General features: G+C 38.1%; 1 protein-coding gene across 2 annotated transcripts in view; it reads right to left on the reverse strand.

Annotated features, from left to right (window-relative positions):
- Positions 1–23104, reverse strand: part of MAN1A1 (mannosidase alpha class 1A member 1) — a 179913-nt gene that overhangs the window by 18570 nt on the left and 138239 nt on the right. For both annotated transcript variants that reach the window (XM_033867667.2, XM_019951906.3), the window contains one exon: positions 14581–14696. In XM_033867667.2, coding sequence (XP_033723558.1) covers positions 14581–14696 — 116 coding nt within the window. The remainder of the gene's footprint in view (positions 1–14580; positions 14697–23104) is intronic.

A 23104-nucleotide genomic window follows, 5' to 3' on the forward strand; every position in this document is an offset into this window, starting at 1 on the left:
ACAATGAAGTTCCAAGACTTTTAAAACAATGTTTGTGTGGCAATGGGAAAATGTAAATAAATATACAGGAGGAAAAAATAGTCTTTAGTGGCTCTAACAAATTTTGTGTCAAGCCTACAGAGAATTGATTAGGAAAAAAGAGTATTGTATATTTTGTGATCTCATCCTTCTATATTTGAAAAAAATTAGTTGGCTGTGCCTATAGAATCCTAAATGCCTAACACATCACCTGCCCAGGTATCATTCACTCCAATGGACTTTCTTGCAGCATGAGCAACCACCACTATGGATTCTTAGTATGGCCTCCAGATGAGGCCATAACAGCCAGTTGAAAACTCAAAGTATTTCGTTATTAACACAACGAAAGAAAACATGCCACTCTGGGATTAAATGATTTCCAAAATGCACTGGAAGCTAAAACTGATGGACTACATCTCCAGTAACTCAACTGTCCGGAACAATATTGTAAGGCATCCTCTCTTTCATAATAATGATATTTTAAAGTACAAGCAATACAAAGAAACTTTACTATGTAAGACATGACTACTTCTTAAAATCAGAAGCGTAACTGTTCTAGCTTTGCTTTCTATGTTGAAAACACACAATGGATTGAAAGTGTTTTTACGATTAAGAGAAAGAGGAAACACTTTGACTTCATTTGCTCTTAATGGATTTTCCTGTCAATGGTTTGTCTAAATACAATATGCTAAAAGCTGTGTGGGTATAGTTCTCAAAACGGGAGGAAAAGTATTTCAAAGAGTATTTTAAAGTTGTCTTTCCTGGAACATCAAGATCCTAGGGGGCCACTTTAAAATTAGAATAATTAAAATGTCTGCCAGGACTGTAATTAAAAATGACATAATGGAAACCATACTGTATGGAGAACTCCCTGGTTTAAAACCTGAAACCTCATAGGGATGAAGAAAAATAAACCTGAAGAGGCCATATGGACCATATCCTAGTTTGCTTTTCATGTTTATCATGTCCTTTAAGGGCTATGTGAAATGAAGGCCAATGTTCTAACTAAGGTGTTTGGTTCCTATATGTGAAATAGTAAAGAGTTGTGTCTGCTCTACTTAGTCAAGTTCACTACTGACCTTGGAGGGAACCAACGTAATATTAAATGCAGTCAACTAGAGCAGTGCAAGTTGTATTTACATTTAAACAATTAAGTTGGTCTATTGTAAAATCACCCAGAATTCCCTTTAGGGACACTTACTTTAGAACAATGGCAACATCACTGGAATTACAAATATCCATTTTTTCCCCTAAGAATTATTATTATTATTATTTTTTTTTTGCGGTATGCGGGCCTCTCACTGTTGTGGCCTCTCCCGTTGCGGAGCACAGGCTCTGGACGCGCAGGCTCAGCGGCCATGGCTCACAGGCCTAGCCGCTCCGCGGCACGTGGGATCTTCCCGGATCGGGGCACGAACCCATGTCCCTGCATCGGCAGGCGGACTCTCAACCACTGCACCACCAGGGAAGCCCTATTATTATTATTTTTTAAAAATTCTAATTTCATATCTAAACTATGTAAGAGGCTGAGCCCAACAGGACATCTCCCACATAAGGCCACTTCTCTAAGATTAGGATATGTAAGTTACCTACCTAACACATAGAAATAAACATAGAGAATTGGGAAAAGGGGGAGACAGAGAAATATGATCCAAATGAAGGAACAAGACATAGCTTCAGAAAAAGAACCAAACAAAGTAGAGATAAGCAATATACCTGATAAAGAGTTCAAAGTAATGATCATAAAGATGCTCACTGAACTCAAGAGAAGAATGGATAAATACAGTGAGAATTTCAAAAACAAAGAGTTAGAAAATATTAGGAAGAAACAGAGCTGAAGAATACAATAACAGAAATAAAAAAATATACTAGAAGGAATAAACAGTACGTTAGATGATACAGAGGAATGAATTAGTGATCTGGAAGACAGAGTAGTAGAAATCACACAAAGTTGAACAGAAAGGAGATAAAAAAAAGAAATTAAAAAGTGAGGTTAGAGGACTTCCGGGAAGATGGCGGAAGAGTAAGACGCGGAGATCACCTTCCTCCCCACAGATACACCAGAAATACATCTACGCGTGGAACAACTCCTACGGAGCACCTACTGAACGCTGGCAGAATACCTCAGACCTCCCAAAAGGCAAGGAACCCCCCACGTACCTCGTTAGGGCAAAAGAAAAAACTAAACAGAGACAAAAGGATAGGGACGGGTCCTGCACCAGCGGGAGAGAGCTGTGAAGGAGGAAAAGTGTCCACACACTAGGAAGTCCCTTCGCGGGTGGAGACTTCGGGAGGCGGAGTGGGGGAGCTTGGGAGCCGCGGAGGAGAGCACAGCAGCAGGGGTGCGGAGGGCAAAGCGGACAGATTCCAGCGCAGAGGATCGGGCCGACCGGAACTCGCCAGCCGAGAGGCTTGTCTGCTCACCCGCCGGGGCGGGCGGGACTGGGAGCTGAGGCTCCGGCTTTTGTCGGAGCGCCGGGAGAGGACTGGGGTTGGCGGCGTGAACACAGCCTGCAGGGCGTTAGTGCACCGCGAGAGAGTCCGGGGAAAAGTCTGGACCTGCCGAAGAGGCAAGAGACATTTACGTCCCTCTTTGTTTCCTGGTGCACGAGGAGAGGGGATTAAGAACGCTGCTTGAGAGAGCTCCAGGGACGGGCGCTAGCCGCGGCTAGAAGTGCGGAGCCCAGAGACAGACATGAGACGCTAGGGCCGCTGCTGCCGCCACCAGGAGGCCTGTGTGCGAACACAGGTCACTAGCCACACGCCCTTCCGGGGAGCCTGTGCAGCCCGCCACTGCCGGGGTCCCGGGATCCAGGGACAACTCCCCCGGGAGAACGCACGGCGCGCCTCAGGCTGCAACGTCACGCCGGCCTCTGCCACCGCAGGCCCGCCCCACACTCCGTGACCCTCCCTACCCCCCGGCCTGAGTGAGCCAGAGCCTCCGAATCAGCGGCTCCTTTAACCCCGTCCTGTCTGAGCAAAGAACAGACGCCCTCCGGCGACCTACACGCACAGGTGGGGCCAAATCCAAAGCTGAGCCCCTGGGAACTGTGAGAACAAAGAAGAGAAAGGGAAATCTCTCCCAGCAGCCTCAGGAGCAGCGGATTAAAGCTCCACAATCAACTTGATATACCCTGCATCTGTGGAATACCTGAATAGACAACGAATCATCCCAAATTAAGAAGCCCTGTGGATGAAAGGCTCTTGGGGCTGCAGCCAGGAGTCAGTGCTGTGCCTCTGAGGTGGGAGAACCAACTTCAGGACACTGGTCCACAAGAGGCCTCCCAGCTGCACATAATATCAAACAGCAAAAATCTCCGAGAGATCTCCATCTCAACGCCAGCACCCAGCTTCACTCAACGACCAGCAAGCCACAGGGCTGGACATCCTATGCCAAACAACTAGCAAAACAGGAACACAACCCCACCCATTAGCAGAGAGGCTGCCCAAAATCATAATAAGTCTACAGACACCCCAAAACACATCACCAGACGTGGACCTGCCCACCAGAAAGACAAGATCCAGCCTCATCCACCAGAACACAGGCCCTAGTCCCCTCCACCAGGAAGCCTACACAACCCACTGAACCAACCTTAGCCACTGGGGACAGACACAAAAAACAACAGGAACTACGAACCTTCAGCCTGCAAAAAAGGAGACCCCAAACACAGTAAGATAAGCAAAATGAAAAGACAGAAAAACACACCGCAGATGAAGGAGCAAGATAAAAACCCACCAGACCTAACAAATGAAGAGGAAATAGGCAGTCTACCTGAAAAAGAATTCAGAATAATGATAGTAAGGTTGATCCGAAATCTTGGAGATAGAATGGACAATAGAATGGACAAAATGCAAGAATCAGTTAACAAGGACCTAGAAGAACTAAAGATGAAACAAGCAATTATGAACAACACAATAAATGAAATTAAAAGTACTCTAGATGGGATCAATAGCAGAATAACTGAGGCAGAAGAACGGATAAGTGACCTGGAAGATAAAATAGTGGAAATAACCAATGCAGAGCAGAATAAAGAAAAAAGAATGAAAAGAACTGAGGACAGTCTCAGAGACCTCTGGGACAACATTATACGCACCAACATTCGAATTATAGGGGTTCCAGAAGAAGAAGAGAAAAAGAAAGGGACTGAGAAAATATTTGAAGAGATTATAGTTGAAAACTTCCCTCATATGGGAAAGGAAATAGTTAATCAAGTCCAGGAAGCACAGAGAGTCCCATACAGGATAAATCCAAGGAGAAATACGCCAAGACACATATTAATCAAACTGTCAAAAATTAAATACAAAGAAAACATATTAAAAGCAGCAAGGGAAAAACAACAAATAACACATAAGGGAATCCCCATAAGGTTAACAGCTGATCTCTCAGCAGAAACCCTACAAGCCAGAAGGGAGTGGCAGGACATACTGAAAGTGATGAAGGAGAAAAACCTGCAGCCAAGACTACTCTACCCAGCAAGGATCTCATTCAGATTTGATGGAGAAATTAAAACCTTTACAGACAAGCAAAAGCTGAGAGAGTTCAGCACCACCAAACCAGCTTTACAACAAATGCTAAAGGATCTTCTCTAGGCAAGAAACACAAGAGAAGGAAAAGACCTATAATAACGAACCCAAAACAATTTAGAAAATGGGAATAGGAACATACATATCGATAATTACCTTAAATGTAAATGGACTAAATGCTCCCACCAAAAGACACAGATTAGCTGAATGGATACAAAAGCAAGACCCTTATATATGCTGTCTACAAGAGACCCACTTCAGACCTAGAGACACATACAGACTGAAAGTAAGGGGATGGAAAAAGATATTCCATGCAAATGGAAACCAAAAGAAAGCTGGAGTAGCAATTCTCATATCAGACAAAATAGACTTTAAAATAAGGACTATTAAAAGAGACAAAGAAGGACACTACATAATGATCAAGGGATCGATCCAAGAAGAAGATATAACAATTGTAAATATTTATGCACCCAACATAGGAGCACCTCAATACATAAGGCAAATACTAACAGCCATAAAAGGGGAAATCGACAGTAACACATTCATAGTAGGGGACTTAAACACCCCACATTCACCCATGGACAGATCATCCAAAATGAAAATAAATAAGGACACACAAGCTTTAAATGATACATTAAACAAGATGGACTTAATTGATATTTATAGGACACTCCATCCAAAAACAACAGAATACACATTTTTCTCAAGTGCCCATGGAACATTCTCCAGGATAGATCATATCTTAGGTCACAAATCAAGCCTTGGTAAATTTAAGAAAATTGAAATTGTATCAAGTATCTTTTCTGACCACAACGCCATGAGACTAGATATCAATTACAGGAAAAGATCTGTAAAAAATACAAACACATGGAGGCTAAACAATACACTACTTAATAATGAAGTGATCACTGAAGAAATCAAAGAGGAAATCAAAAAATACCTAGAAACAAATGACAATGGTGACACAACGACCCAAAACCTGTGGGATGCAGCAAAAGCAGTTCTAAGGGGGAAGTTTATAGCAATACAAGCCCACCTTAAGAAGCAGGAAACATCTCGAATAAACAACCTAACCTTGCACCTCAAGCAATTAGAGAAAGAAGAACAAAAAAACCCCAAAGTTAGCAGGAGGAAAGAAATCATAAAAATCAGATCAGAAATAAATGAAAAAGAAATGAAGGAAACGATAGCAAAGATCAATAAAACTAAAAGCTGGTTCTTTGAAAGGATAAACAAAATTGATAAACCATTAGCTAGACTCATCAAGAAAAAAAGGGAGAAGACTCAAATCAATAGAATTAGAAATGAAAAAGGAGAAGTAACAACTGACACTGCAGAAATACAAAAGATCATGAGAGATTACTACAAGCAACTCTATGCCAATAAAATGGACAACCTGGAAGAAATGGACAAATTCTTAGAAAGGCACAACCTGCCAAGACTGAATCAGGAAGAAATAGAAAATATGAACAGACCAATCACAAGCACTGAAATTGAAACTGTGATTAAAAATCTTCCAACAAGCAAAAGCCCAGGACCAGATGGCTTCACAGGCGAATTCTATCAAACATTTAGAGAAGAGCTATCACCTATCCTTCTCAGACTCTTCCAAAATATAGCAGAGGGAGGAACACTCCCCAACTCATTCTACGAGGCCACCATCACCCTGATACCAAAACCAGACAAGGATGTCACAAAGAAAGAAAACTACAGGCCAATATCACTGATGAACATAGATGCAAAGATCCTCAACAAAATACTAGCAAACAGAATCCAACAGCACATTAAACGGATCATACACCATGATCAAGTGGGGTTTATTCCAGGAATGCAAGGATTCTTCAATATACGCAAATCAATCAACGTGATACACCATATTAACAAATTGAAGGAGAAAAACCATATGATCATCTCAATAGATGCAGAGAAAGCTTTTGACAAAATTCAACATCCATTTATGATAAAAACCCTGCAGAAAGTAGGCATAGAGGGAACTTTCCTCAACATAATAAAGGCCATATATGACAAGCCCACAGCAAACATCATCCTCAATGGTGAAAAACTGAAAGCATTTCCACTACGATCAGGAACAAGACAAGGTTGCCCACTCTCACCACTCTTATTCAACATAGTTTTGGAAGTTTTAGCCACAGCAATCAGAGAAGAAAAGGAAATAAAAGGAATCCAAATCGGAAAAGAAGAAGTAAAGCTGTCACTGTTTGCAGATGACATGATCCTATACATAGAGAACCCTAAAGATGCTACCAGAAAACTACTAGAGCTAATCAATGAATTTGGTAAAGTTGCAGGATACAAAATTAATGCACAGAAATCTCTGGCATTCCTATATACTAATGATGAAAAATCTGAAAGTGAAATCAAGAAAACACTCCCATTTACTATTGCAACAAAAAGAATAAAATACCTAGGAATAAACCTACCTAAGGAGACAAAAGACCTGTATGCAGAAAATTATAAGACACTGATGAAAGAAATTAAAGATGATACAAATAGATGGAGAGATATACCATGTTCTTGGATTGGAAGAATCAACATTGTGAAAATGACTCTACTACCCAAAGCAATCTACAGATTCAATGCAATCCCTATGAAACTACCACTGGCATTTTTCACAGAACTAGAACAAAAAATTTCACAATTTGTATGGAAACACAAAAGACCCCGAATAGCCAAAGCAATCTTGAGAACGAAAAATGGAGCTGGAGGAATCAGGCTTCCTGACTTCAGACTATACTACAAAGCTACAGTAATCAAGACAGTATGGTACTGGCACAAAAACAGAAATATAGATCAATGGAACAGGATAGAAAGCCCAGAGATAAACCCACGCACATATGGTCACCTTATCTTTGACAAAGGAGGCAGAAATGTACAGTGGAGAAAGGACAGCCTATTCAATAAGTGGTGCTGGGAAAACTGGACAGCTACATGTAAAAGTATGAGATTAGATCACTCCCTAACACCATACACAAAAATAAGCTCAAAATGGATTAAAGACCTAAATGTAAGGCCAGAAACTACCAAACTCTTAGAGGAAAACATAGGCAGAACACTCTATGACATAAATCACAGCAAGGTCCTTTTTGACCCACCTCCTAGAGAAATGGAAATAAAAACAAAAGTAAACAAATGGGACCTAATGAAACTTAAAAGCTTTTGCACAGCAAAGGAAACCATAAAGAAGACAAAAAGACAACCCTCAGAATGGGAGAAAATATTTGCAAATGAAGCAACTGACAAAGGATTAATCTCCAAAATTTACAAGCAGCTCATGCAGCTCAATATCACAAAAACAAACAACCCAATCCAAAAATGGGCAGAAGACCTAAATAGACATTTCTCCAAAGAAGATATACAGAGTGCCAACAAACACATGAAAGAATGCTCAACATCACTAATCATTAGAGAAATGCAAATCAAAACGACAATGAGATATCATCTCACACCAGTCAGAATGGCCATCATCAAAAAATCTAGAAACAATAAATGCTGGAGAGGGTGTGGAGAAAAGGGAACCCTCTTGCACTGCTGGTGGGAATGTAAATTGATACAGCCACTGTGGAGAACAGTATGGAGGTTCCTTAAAAAGCTACAAATAGAACTACCATATGACCCAGCAATCCCACTACTGGGCATATACCCTGAGAAAACCATAATTCAAAAAGAGTCATGTACCAAAATGTTCATTGCAGCTCTATTTACAATAGCTCAGAGATGGAAACAACCTAAGTGTCCATCATCGGATGAATGGATAAAGAAGATGTGGCACATATATACAATGGAATATTACTCAGCCATAAAAAGAGATGAAATTGAGCTATTTGTAATGAGGTGGATAGACCTAGAGTCTGTCATACAGAGTGAAGTAAGTCAGAAAGAGAGAGACAAATACCGTATGCTAACACATATATATGGAATTGAAGAAAAAAAAAATGTCATGAAAAACCTAGGGGTGAAACAGGAATAAAGACACAGACTTACTAGAGAATGGACTTGAGGCTATGGGGAGGGGGAAGGGTAAACGGTGACAAAGCGATAAAGAGGCATGGACATATATACACTACTAAACGTAAGGTAGATAGCTAGTGGGAAGCAGCCGCATAGCACAGGGAGATCAGCTCGGTGCTTTGTGACCGCCTGGAGGGGTGGGATAGGGAGGGTGGGAGGGAGGGAGACGCAAGCGGGAAGAGATATGGGAACATATGTGTATATATAACTGATTCATTTTGTTGTGAAGCTGAAACTAACATACCATTGTAAAGCAATTATACTCCAATAAAGATGTTTAAAAAAAAAAAAAAAGTGAGGTTAATCTAAGAGATCTCTGGCACAACATCAAGCATACTAACATTTGCATTACAGGGTCCAAGGAGGAGAAGAGGGACAGGAAAGGACAGGGAACTTATCTGAAGAAACAATGGCTAAAAACTTACCTAACCTGGGAAAGGAAACAAACATCCAGGCCCAGGAAGCACAGAAAGTCCCAAACAAGACACACCAAGGCACATCATAATTAAAATGGTAAAAATTAAAGATAAAGACTCTTAAAAGCAGCAAGAGAAGGGCAACTAGTTACCTACAAGAAAACTCTCATGAAACTATCAGATGTCTCCTCACCAGAAACACTGCAGGCCAGAAAGGAGTGGCACAATATATCTAAAGTGATGAAAGGGAAAAGCCTATAACAAGGAATACTCTTCTTAGCAAAGTTATCATTCAGATTTGAAAGAGAGATAAAGAGTTTTACAAACAAGCAAAAGTTGAAAGAATTTAGCACCACTAAACTGGCTTTATAAGGAATGTTAAAGGGACTCCTGTAAGCAGAAAAGAAAAGGCCACAACTAGAAATATAAAAATTATGCGAGGAAAAACATCACTGGTAAAGACAAGCAGATAGTAAAGGTAGTCGATCAACCACATAAAGCTAGTAAGAAGGTTAAAAAACAAAAGTAGTAAAATCATATATATCCATAATAAGTAGTATGGATACACAAAACAAAAAGATGTAAAGTATGACATCAAAAACATTACATGTGGTGGGGGAAATAAAAATGTAGAGTGGTTAGAACGTATTCAAGCTTAAGAGATCATCAACTTAAAATAATCATATATACATATAAATGATGTTCAATATGAACCTCTTGGTAATTACAAACCAAAAACCTATAATAGATGCACACACTCAAAAAAGAGGAAGGAACACAACATAAAGCTAAAGACTGTAATCAAATCACAAGGGAAGAGAGCAAAAGAATAAGAAAGAAACAAAAGAGAACTACGAAAACAATGAACAAAATGGGAAAAAGTACATACGTATAATAATTATTTCAAGTGTAAATGGACTAAATGCTCTTATCAAAAGACATAGAGTGGCTGAATGGATGAAAAATCAAGACCCATATATATGCTGCCTACAAGAGACTCATTTCAGATCTAAAGGCACACAGACTGATAGATAAAAAAGGTTATTCCATGCAAATGGAAATGGAAAGAAATCTGGAAGCAATACCATATCAGACAAAATAGAATTGAAACAAAGACTGTAAAAAGAAACAAAAAAGGACATTACATAATGATCAAGGGATCAATCCAAGATGAAGATATAATAATTGTAAATATATATGCTCCCAACATAAGACCACTTAAATACATAAGCAAATATTAACAGACATAAAGGGAGAAATTGACAGCAACATAATAATAGTAAGGGACTTAAACATCCCACTCACATCAATAGGCAGGTCATCCAGAAAGAAAATAAGGAAACACTGACCTTAAGTGACACATTAGACTAAAGAGACTTAATAAATAGATAATTTAAGAAAACTGAGATTATATCAAGCAACTTTTCTCACCACAATGCTAGGAGACTATAAATAAACTACAAGAAAAAATGCAAAAAAACATAAACATGTGGAGGCTAAACAATACACTAGCAACAACCAGTGGATCACTGAAGAAATCAAAGAAGAAATAAAAAAATACCTGGAGACAAGTGAAAATGTAATCACACTGATCTAAAATCTATGGGACACAGAAAAAGCAGTTCTAAGAGGGAAGTTTATAGCAATACAAGCCTACATCAGGAGACAAGAAAAATCTCAAATAAACAACCTAAACTTACACCCAAAGGAAACAGAAAAAGAACAAACAAAACCCAAAGTTAGTAGAGCAGAAATAAATAAAATAGAGACCAAAAAACCACAATAACAATAGAAAAGATCAAAGAAACTAAGATCTGGTTCTTTGAAAAGATAAACAAAATTGATAAACCTTTAGCCAGACTCATCAAGAAAAAAAGAGAGGGCCCAAATAAATGAATCAGAAATGAAAGAGGAGCAGTTAAAATGATACCATGGAAATAAAAAGGATCATAAGAGATTACTATGATCATTTATATGCCAATAAAATGGACAACATGGAAGAAATGAAAAAACTCCTAGAAATATATAATCTCCTAAGATGGAATTGGAAATATAAATAGAAAATATTAATAGACCAATTACCAGTAAAAAAATTGAATCAGTAATATAAAAAAAAGTTCCAACAAACAAAAGTTTGGAATCAGTTGGCTTCATGGGTGAATTCTACCAAACATTTAGAGAAGAGTTAACACCTATTCTTCTCAAACTATTCCAAAAACTGAAGAAGAAGGAATGCTTCTGAAATTCTATATGGCCAGTTTTACCCTGATACCAAAACAAAACAAACAAAAAAATACAGGCCAATATCAGTGATCAACATAGATGATAAAATCCTCAACAAAATATTAGCAAACCAAATTCAACAATAAATGAAATGGATCATACACCATGATCAAGTGGGATTTATCCCAGGGATGTGAGGATGGTGTAATATCTGCAAATCAATCAATGTGCTACACTACATTAACAAATTGGAGAATAAAACTCATATGATCATCTCAATAGATGTAGAAAAAGCTTTTGACAAAATTCAACATCCATTTATGATAAAAACTCTCAACAAAGTAGATACAGAGGGGATATACCTCAAGATAATTAAGCCCATATATGACAAATCTATAGCCAACAGCATAATAAATGATAAAAAGCTGAAAGCAAGAAGATCAGGAACAAGGCAAGGATGCCCATTCTTATCACTTTTATTCAACATAGTTTTGGAAGGCCTAGCCACAGCAAATAGACAAGAAAAAGAATAAAAAAAGTCCAAATTGGAAAGGAAAAAGTAAAACTGTCACTTTTTGCAGATGACATACTATATATAGAAAAATCCTAAAGACACTACCAAAGAAGCAGGACTGGGCTTCAACGGGAGAGGCCGCAACAGTGAGAGGCCCGTGTACCGCAAAAAAAAAAAAAAAAAAAAAAAAAGCAGGACTAATAAATTCAGTAAAATTGCAGGATACAAAATTAATATACAGGTATCTGTTGCATTTCTATACACTAATAACAGACTATAAGAAAGATAAATTAATAAAACAATCCCATTTATGACTGCATAAAAAGTGTAAAATACCTAGGAATATATCTAATCAAAGAGGTAAAAGACTTGTACTCTGAAAAGTATAAGACATCAATGAAAGAAACTGAACACAACACAAACAAATGAGAAGATATACCATGGTCATGGTTTGGAAGACTAAATATTGTTAAAATGACCATACTACCCAAAGTAATCAACAGATTCAATGCAATCCCTATCAAAATACCAAAGACATTTTTTATAGAACCAGAACAAATAATTCTAAAATTTGTATGGAACCACAAAAGATCCCAAGTAATCAAACCAATCTTGAGAAAGAAGAACAAAGCTGGAGGTATTAGACTCTCTGCTTTCAAACTATACTACAAAGCTACAGTAATAAAAACAGTACGGTACAGTCACAAAAACAGACACATAGATCAATGGAACAGAATACAGAGCCCAGAAATAAACCCATGCTTATATGATCAATTAATCTATGATAAAGGATGAAAGAATATACAGTGAGAAAAAGATAGCCTCTTCAATAAATGGTGATGGGAAAACTGGACAGCTACATGCAAGAGAATCAAACTGGACTACTTTTTCACACCATATATAAAAATAAATTCAAAATTGATTAAAGATTTAAGTGTAGACCTGAAACTATAAAACTCCTAGAAGAAAACACTGGCAGTGCACTCTTTTAACATTGGTCTTAGCAATATATATATATCTATATACACATATAGATCTGTGTGTGTGTGTGTGTGTGTGTGTGTGTGTGTGTGTGTGTGTGTATATATATATATATTTTCATCTGTCTCCTCAGGGACGGAAAATAAAATAAAAAATAAACAAGTGAGACTACAACAAACTAAAAAGCTTTTGCACAGTGAAGGAAACTAACAAAAAAAAAAAAAGTGAAAAGGCCACCTACTAAATGGGAGAAGATATTTGAAAATATATCTGATAAGAGATTAATATCCAAAATACACAAAGAACTCATACAACTCAACAAATAACCAGATTAAAATGGACAAAAGACCTGAATAGACATTTTTCCAAAGAAGATGGAAGGCAGAGAGACGGCCAACAGACACATGAAAAGATGCTCAAGATCACTAATCATCAGGGAAATGCAAATGAAAATCACAATGAGATAACATCTCACACCTGTCAGAATGGCTATCATCACAGACAACAAATAACATGTGTTGGTGAGGATACGAAAAAAAGGGAATCCTTGTGCACTATTTTGGGATTGTAAATTGGTGCAGCCACTATAAAACTGCCATACGATCCAGCGATTTCACTTTAGGGTATTTATCTGAAGAAAACAAAAACACTAATATGGAAAGATATATGCACCTGCATGTTCACTGCTGCATTTTTTCCCATAGCCAAGAAATGGAAGCAACCTAAGTGTTCAAATGGGTGGTTGCCAGAGTGGAGGGGGATGAGGGAGCAGGAGAAATAAGTGAAGAGGATTAAGAGGTACAAACCTCCAATTATAAAATAAGCCACAGGGATGCAATATACAGCATAAGGAATACGGTCAATAATATTGTAATAACTTTGTATGGGGACAGATGGTTACTAGACTCATTGTAGTGATAATTTCATAACATATACAAATGTCAAATCACTATATAGTACACCCGAAACTAACATAATATCATACATCAACTACACTTCACTTAAAAAAAAACTAACTAACACAACATTGTTAATCAATATAAAATAAAAATTTAAAAAAACTATTTAAGGAAACAAACACTATATAAAGTATCTACCTAACACACTACTTAGTACACAGAAGGTAATTCAAGTATTTATTCACTCTCATTCCTCCTCCATCACAAAGGACCTTTGAAAACTATTAATAATCTTTGATTAAATATTAGTTTGGTTAGTTCAGATTTTTTTTTTTTGCAGTACGCGGGCCTCTCACTGTTGTGGCCTCTCCCCATTGCGGAGCACAGGCTCCGGATACGCAGGCTCAGCGGTCATGACTCATGGGCCCAGCTGCTCCGCGGCATGTGGGATCTTCCCGGACCGGGGCACGAACCCGTGTCCCCTACATCGGCAGGCGGACTCTCAACCACTGCGCCACCAGGGAAGCCCACAGATTTTTATTTGAAAGTACTATTTATCTCTGGAGGTAAGTTTACTTCAAAGGGAGGTAACCATTAGGGTTGTCTGTAATCTCGGGCAATTTTAACTTCCTCAATTTTTAGAATATATAATAAATTCAGGATTTTTTCCTCTCCATAATTTTAACTGTGACTCTAATAGGGAACTCATACTTGTTGAAGAAAAATACCCTTTTTAAGATGTGTGAATCTTAACTGAGGTTTGAACCATGGAAAAAACTTTTAACTACCCTATTAGAACTAAACATTATCAAGTATGATTATTATTGTTATAATTATATTAGCACATATTGAACTCTATCTAACTGGAAACATTTTTTAACCCACTCAGGTAGTATTCCATTTTTTCATTAAAGCTTGATTAATACGCAAGTTATAAGTTAGTTGAGTGGCAACAATGATTTAAATTTGGGTTTACCTTAATAGCATCAAAATACATCTTCTTAGCTTGTAGATCTGTCTTGTCAGACATTAACCATGCCTTTAGCAAATATTCATAAAAGCTGTCTCCAAGTCCTCCAACTGATACGTGATCTGCAAAGAGAGGGAAATGAATTTTAGACTGATTCAGACTTTAATTCAGATAATGCAGTAAAATCATATTAGTAACTAGGATGCAAAACCGTTAAGTCAACTGCAACTCAATGTTACATTTAAATTCCAACAAATCTCATTTTCGAAAGATATTCTGAAATGAGCTGATGTGCTGTTAACTAATGTGATATACTTTAAATAATTACCAATACAGTTTTGTAAACATGCAGATAAAAAATATATAATCAACCCTAATTCTAACACTGTTTCTTTAGTAAAAATACCAAATTAAAATGTTTCACCATATTCAAATACATTTTTAATTGCTTTATCTCTCAATAATAAACTATGTCAAAGCTGTGAGTATCATCAAATCTTAAAAAAAACAAACAAAAAAACTGGCTTGCAATATAACCAGAAGCTCCTCAGCTTCTTGTATTATGATTTTTATTATTTGATAGGTTTTGTAGTGTTATTAATCTGAAGGGTCAAAATCCTTTGAGAGAGGTAAGAAAGAAGACAGGGCAGGAGAAGTTTTTCTTTTTAATACAGTCACCCCTCCACATCTGTAGGTTCCCCATCAGTAGGTTCAATCAACTGTGGATTGAAAATATGATAAAAAAATTCTAGGAAGTTCCAAAAAGCAAAACTTCAACTTGTCATGCACAGCCAAATACTATCTACATGGCATTTACATTGTATTTACATAGCATTTACATTGTATTAGGTATTATAAATAATCTAGAGATGATTTAAAGTATCTGGAGGATATGCATAGGTTATATGCAAATACTGTGCCATTTTACATAAGGGACTTGAGCATCCGTGAATTTTGGTATCCCTGGGGTCCTGAAACCAATCCCCTGCAGATAGGGAGGAATCAATGTACTCCATTCCTACAGTCCCCCTCCACTGTCATTTATTATGCCAGATCCACTACATATTTATATTATTGCTATACAAACGGTCTTTGACTTATAGGTAGGTAATCCTCATTAAAAGTGAGAAAACTGAGGCTTAGAGGGGCTAAATGAGATTATAACATTGGTAGGTGCCAGCTAACTCTTCAGCCCACACAGGGTCTCAAACTTGGAATCACTTGCTCTCTAACATATAACACTAAATGTACATATTCTTTTGCCTACTGTTTGAATTAATACTGTCTTTGTTACCTACAAAAACAAAGACATACTCTCTTTGAAATATCATTCCTAGAATTCATAGAGAATTTGCGCATTAATAAGATAGTCTTATTTGGGAAATTTGCATTTGAAGTTTCATAACTCGAAACTAACTTTATGTGTCTATTAAAAAAATAAAACCTTTATTAGTTGATTTAGTTACACAAAAGTAAATTGGTTTTTATACTACTATCAAGACAATTTTCTCCTGAGTCCCACCCAACAACTCCACTTGGACATGGGGACCTACAGGTTAAAAGTGAATGTATTATCTTTTCCTCCTCAACCTTATCTTAGCCTTGGTCCCTATCTCACTAAGTGGTGCCATCACCCTGCCAAGTCTGCACAAGTCAGACATCAAACAGTCATTCTTTACCTCTTCTCTCCTTCGCTCCCACATTCAATGAGTTACCGAACTCTACTAATTTTACCTCCAATGTATCTCTTAAGTCCATCTACTCCTTCCTGTCCTCACTAATATGATTCTGGCCCAAGCTACCACTATGCCCTGCCTGAGTCTGCAATGGCAAATTATCTGGTCTCCTGCACTGTGACAGCATCTTGCTATTTAAACTTATTAAAATTAAAAAAAAAATCAGTTCCTCAGCCATACTAGTACTCATACATGTGGCCTGTGGCTACTGCACCGAAGAGGGAAGATACAGAACATTTCCATCATCACACAAAGTTCTGATGGCAGTGCCACTCCAATCTATTCCCCACATTAATGAATGCCAGAGCAACCCTTTTAACATGTGAATCAGATCAGCCCTTACTTGAAGCCTTCAATGATGAAGACTCAAATCCTGGGTCTCTGGAGACCTGGGAGGCCCTGTATGACCTCAATCTTCTCTATATTATCAGTCCTGCTCTATCTGCTCTCTGCCCTCTTGCTATATGGTCCCTCTTTTGGTTTCTCAAAACCATCAGGCTGCTTCCCACCTCAGGGATTCTAAAGGCATTGTTCTCTCTGTCTGAAGTGAGCTCCCTGATTCCTTTTCCCTTCATTTAGTAATCCTTACTCATATTTCATATCTGATGCCCACTAAGTTCTCTCATTATACACTTTCTGATAGCACACATGTACCACACCTGCACTTTCATAAGATGGTGAAATTTTTTTTGTCTCCTTCATAAGATTATATGATCCAGGAGAGCAGGGACCAGACCTATTATGTTTCCCAGTCCACATCAGCTCCTAAAAAGCATCTTGCACATAGTAGGTACTCAGTAAAAAATTGATGAACAAAGCAAAATTCTTTTAAGTCAGTCTTATTAAGGACTACACCTATTAAGCCCAGAAGGGCTATATTTTTAAGTAAATATGGATTTTCTTTTGCAGAAAGTCCAGAATTACAGTTTTAATTGTAATGTAAAGTTAGTCTTTTTATAATTGTAAGGCTGATCCTTAAAATAGCAGTTTGAAGTGACCTTTACAATTTCCTAAATAAATCGCCACAGAAACCTCTGACATTTACAAATTAAATAGACTAAGTACTATCTCATCGATAATAAGCCCTGTTGTTATAAACATGATTGCAGGAGACAAATGCAAGTGATGTGTGGTAAAGCAAATCACTGTCCAGTTACTGTCAAAATAACGGGACTAAATGAAGTAATAGGAAATGATGGCCATGATCCAGACATGTCCTTTAGAGTTAAAGCAATGAGAGCTGAAAACTAACAGCCAGAAGCAGCTTCATTTTCTTCTTCCTTGGGTTATGATTCTATAATGAAGGAAGAAGCAAGCTTGGGCATTTGGTGATTTTTTAAAAAAGGAAAAGGGTTTACATATTTGTTTTAATTAATGTTGCTAAGTGCTAGTTGATTTTCTATTTTCTTACCTATAAAATTTTTATATTTGGAAAGAATCAAAATAAAGGAACATAAAGGAACATAGAGGAGAAACAAGAAAAGGTCTTTTTGATAATTTAGCATATCACTCACTAAGCTTCCCCCATGTCTGGATGACTATTTGTGTTATCTGTGTAAATATCTTAGTGGCTGTAAGAGAGAACATGCCTGATTTTATCAGCAGGTAAGGACTGTCTACTTCTAGAAAGAACATATATGGTATTCTTATTCCCAAATGTTCTAAACATAATGTGTATAATAGCTACTCAAATATTATGTTCTTTTATAAAAGGGGTAATGTATTCTTTTCTATAAAAGGGGTAATGTATTCTTTTCAATAGGATTAGGTCACATAAAAGGATTCCTAATACTTAGAAAGAGAAAAAAATATCAAAAGAATCAAGACAAAAAGGATGAAATACTCAGTATCTTCACTTCTTAATTTTATAGACTTCATCTGAATCTGAACTTCTCTCAAAGCAATCCCCCAATGATACTAGTAACACCATATTTTATAGATACACACACACACACACACACACACACACACACACACACACACACACATACATATAATGTTGTTATGTTAACTGAAGAAGGGTGATAATTGTTCTGTTTATAAGACACGGAGCCCCATATTTGGCCTCAACAGTCAAGAGAGATTATCGTTGACCAGGACCAGATGCTGCCTCTCAGCCACAACTGAGGAGCAGGAGACAAATTGTTCAGAGAGGAAAAACAGAACCATTGTTAAAAGCAGAGGCAGAGGGCTTCCCTGGTGGCGCAGTGCTTGAGAGTCCGCCTGCCGATGCAGGGGACGCAGGTTCGTGCCCCGGTCCGGGAAGATCCCACATGCCGCGGAGCGGCTGGGCCCGTGAGCCATGGCCGCTGAGCCTGTGCGTCCGGAGCCTGTGCTCCACAACGGGAGAGGCCACAACAGTGAGAGGCCCGCGTACCGAAAAAAAAAAAAAAAGCAGAGGCAGATTGGATACGGACTGCATGAGTATTCACAAAACTCAAGTAAGCTCCTACTAGCTGTAAGATACTATGTGCTGAGTTAACAAATATGATGAAGTCATTGTCCTCAAAAGTTTTGGATCCATAGGAAGATGGGTATGTATGTGAATCATTAGGAAAAGACTGTGATAGGAAAGTACCCAAAGGGTTGGGACAGAGGAGGAAGAAGGGGGCGGGCAGAGGAGAAGCGGGTGCTAACAATTTCCAAGCAGTGTCTTGAAGAAAGCCACCTAGAAGAAATGGAGATTGGGCTGGTTCTTGGTAGAGCCAGAAGTGCAGTAAAAGGGCTGAGGAAACAGCACAAGCCAAGACCTGGATGTGGCCAAGCAGACCTTGATTAAAGAATAAAAAAAAGTGTGTCTTCCTTGTGGCTGGAACACAGGATGGGGGTGTGGGAAGAGAGACAGGGGACTCATGAACCCTATTTGTTTTTCCATCAGGAATTGGCCCATAAACAATCCAATTACAAAGGGCCCTTTGTACCACGAAGCATGGCCAAATACGTAGTGTATCAGTGACCCAGAAGGTGAAGCTGGGATGTTCTAGAACAACTGACTTTTTGTCCCTCTTCATAGTGACCTCTAAATCCTATATCACAGGAAGAGAAAAGTAAATCATAGAGACTTTTCTTCAACTTTTGAAATCTTTCGTGAGAAGGAGAACTTTAAAAACGCTTGTCCTTTCAGAGAATCGTATCTAGTTATCTTGAACTCAGAAAGCTACTCAGGTTCTCTTTTATCCCAAATACTAGAGTGGCCCTCACACTTTTTAGCCTCAGCACCCTTTAACACTCTCAAAAACGAATAAGCACCCTAAAGAACTTGTTTATGTAATATCTATCAATATTTACCATATTGGAAATGAAAACAGAATTTAAAATATTTTATTAATTTACTTAAAGTAATAATATACCCATTATATTAATATATAGATTTTTCATAAGAATATGTTACATTTTACAAAACAAAAATAATTAGTGGGAAGACTGATACCACTTTACATTTCTGCAAATCTCTTCAATGTCTGCTGTACTAGAAGACAACTGGATTTTCGTATCTGCTCTACATTCAATCTGCTGCTGTATGTTGTTCTGGCTGAAATATATGAAGAAAATTCAGCCTCACACATTTGTACAGTTGGAAAGCAAAGAGTATTTTGATAGTCTTTTCAGATAATTGTGGGTAATTTTTCTTTGGTACTACAACAAAACTTGACAGGTGGTCAAGGTTTTTTCAACAGTTGCAATGTGGAGTTAGAAACCACATCAATTAATTTTTGTACTATTACATTAAAATCCATTGGGCCATCTTGCACTTTGAATGCACTTTTTCTCACACATGATTTTATAGCAGCATGCATTGGTCATTTGGAAAATACTGGTTCACTGAATTATGCACATCTTCCAGACGTTGATACATTTGATTATACAACATTGAAAAACCGTATTTGTTAATATCATCACCAATCTCAGAAGAGGCTTTTAGTGTTGGTGAAAGACATTAAGGCTACGGTGGCAATGTGCAAGCTTTTCAAAATTCTAATTTTCATTTAGAAGCTCAAGTTTTACCTTTGGCACAGATACTGTTAGTTTTGCTTGAAGCAACGTGCTCACTTTTGCGACCACGTCTATCAATTACCCAAGTCTGAATAACCAGTTTGTCTTCAGTAGTTCTTTCAAGTAAAAATGGTGACTTGTGAAACAACATGCGGCTAGTTCAGCTTGCAACTCAATCACACGAGTACTTTTCTATGAGGCAACCACTATTTTTCATCATGCAGCAGAAACACCTTAAGCGTCCTTTCCATTTAATCATACAGAATATTACAATGATGTGTACTCAATGATTGAGATTTACTAGAATCAGTAAATTTTTTGCTTCATTAAGAGCATTCATGAGTGAAACTGGCATCTTTTTATTTGTTAGCTGCAGTGAAGGATATGATCACAGGTATATCTCATTTTATTGCCCTTTGCAGAGCAGACACTTCGTTTTATAAAAATTGAAGTTTGTGACAACCCTGCATTGAGCAAGTCTATCAGCATCATTTTCCCAACACCATTTGCTCACTTTGTGTCTCTATTTGAAAATTTTCACAATATTTCTTTTTCATTACTATTATATTTTTACGGTCTATGTGATCAGTGATCTTTGACATTACTATGACTTACTGAAGGCTCAGAAGATGGATAGCATTTTTTAGCAATAAAGTATTTTTACATTAAAGTATATACAGTGTTTTTAGACATAATACTACTGCATACTTAATGGACTACAGTATAGTGTAAACATAACTTTTTTTTTTTTTTTTTTTTTTTTTTGCGGTACGCGGGCCTCTCACTGTTGTGGCCTCTCCCGTTGTGGAGCACAGGCTCCGGACGCACAGGCTCAGCGGCCATGGCTCACAGGCCCAGCCGCTCTGCGGCATGTGGGATCTTCCCAGACCGGGGCACGAACCCGTGTCCCCTGCATCGGTAGACAGACTCTCAACCACTGCGCCACTGGGGAAGACCCCTAAACATAACTTTTATATGCACTGGGAAATAACAAAGAATGTGTGACTAGCTTTATTGTGATATTTGATTTATTGCAGTGGCCTGGAACTGAACCCACAATGTTTCTGAGGTATGCCTGGTGTTAGTACTATCTGGTGTCTGCCATGGCTATCACTATGGCTTCAGCAGTTTTGCCCACCATTGCTTTTGCAATGTAACTGCAACTGTCAGCACAGTAAAAAAGGCAGAAAGTCTTAGTGTTATTATAAAAATATAATAAGCTTTGATTGTGTAGATCCCCTGAGAGATTTCAGGGATATCTAGTGATCTGCAGATCACACTTAGGTTAAGTGGCAACCTTGACTATGGTGTTGTGGTCTCAATGCTAGGGCCTTCCATAGACATTATTAACACAGACAAAGCTTTTAGCACATTTTTTCTACTACATTATTCTTTAAGAAAAATACTTCTAAAGTAGCAGTGAGGCATAATCATCTAGGAATATCATATTTAAATATAAAGAAAAAAACTCAAATTAGAGTAAAATTTCAAGACGTTGCTAACATCTGCGGCACAGCTAGACATCTCACTTAGGATTTTTCATTTGCTCTCAGGTGCTGCTTAATCTACCACTGTTTTTCCAAATCAGCTTGAGAACATTTCTTTCAGCTACTCTGCATCTTTATATGCCTGGTTAAAGTCCCTAAGGATCTGAAGTGAGGGCTTCTAGCACAATACTTTCTTCTATGGTGAAGTTGGCTCTCCTGGCAGGAAGCCTTTATCTGCTGGCTTAAAATTGACTAAAGCACCCTGTTTGCTCTTACAATTTCTCAACCCTTAAAGACTCAGTCTCCCCTCCCATCCTGTAGCCAAACAGAAAGAGAAAATGTTATGAAATAGAATACTCTAGCTAATCTGGGTAAACCCTGCTAGTCATTAGCACAAAGGAACAATTTTCTTATCTATATAACCAGTTTATTATAGGCTAGCATCCCCACAGTACCCTGACCAGATATTCCCTTTCTGATTAACAGCTTTAAATGTGCTTACAGATCATCATGCTCACAGTTATGCATGAAAAATGAACAATCTAGTTCCCCTAGTAACACTTACAGTCTGTCTTATGACAGAAGCCTATTTATTAAAGGAACCATGCTCCCTTTCCCCTTTTCTAAAGATTCTCCAACAAGAGTGCTTTTCTTGGTGTTCCTTCTCTCTGTTACTAGAACAGTGCTGGGTATCATAAAGAGCTAAAACAATGCTTAACTTTTTTTTATTATTAATTACTGAAGTATAGTTGCTTTACAATGTTGTTAGTTTCTGTTGTACAGCAAAGTGAATCAGCTATACATATATATGTGTCCCCTCTCTTTTTCATTTAATTTTAATTTAATTTAATTAATTATTTATATTTTTTTGGCCGAGTCGCATCTTAGTTGCGGCACATGGGATCTTTGTTGAGGCATCAGGATTTTTCCTTGCGGCACGCGGGCTTCTCTCCAGTTGTGGTGTGCAGGCTTCTGTCTAGTTGTGGCATGCAGGTTTTCTCTCTCTAGTTGTGGCACAGGGGCTCCAGAGTGCGTGGGCTCTGTAGTTTGCAGCACTTGGGCTCTCTAGTTGAGGCGCACAAGCTCAGTAGTTGCGGCGCATGGGCTTAGTTGCCCCGCGCCATGTGGGATCTTAGTTCCCCTACCAGAGATCAGAGCTGGGTCCCCTGCACTGGAAGGCGGATTCTTTACCACTGAACTACCAGGGAAGTCCCTATATCCCCTCTCTTTTGGATTTGCTTCTCATTTAGGTCATCACAGAGCACTGAGTAGAGTTCCCTGTGCTATACAGTAGGTTCTCATTAGTTATCTATT

Source organism: Tursiops truncatus, chromosome 12, assembly GCF_011762595.2.
Source record: "Tursiops truncatus isolate mTurTru1 chromosome 12, mTurTru1.mat.Y, whole genome shotgun sequence".
In the NCBI taxonomy this organism is placed as follows: domain Eukaryota; kingdom Metazoa; phylum Chordata; class Mammalia; order Artiodactyla; family Delphinidae; genus Tursiops; species Tursiops truncatus.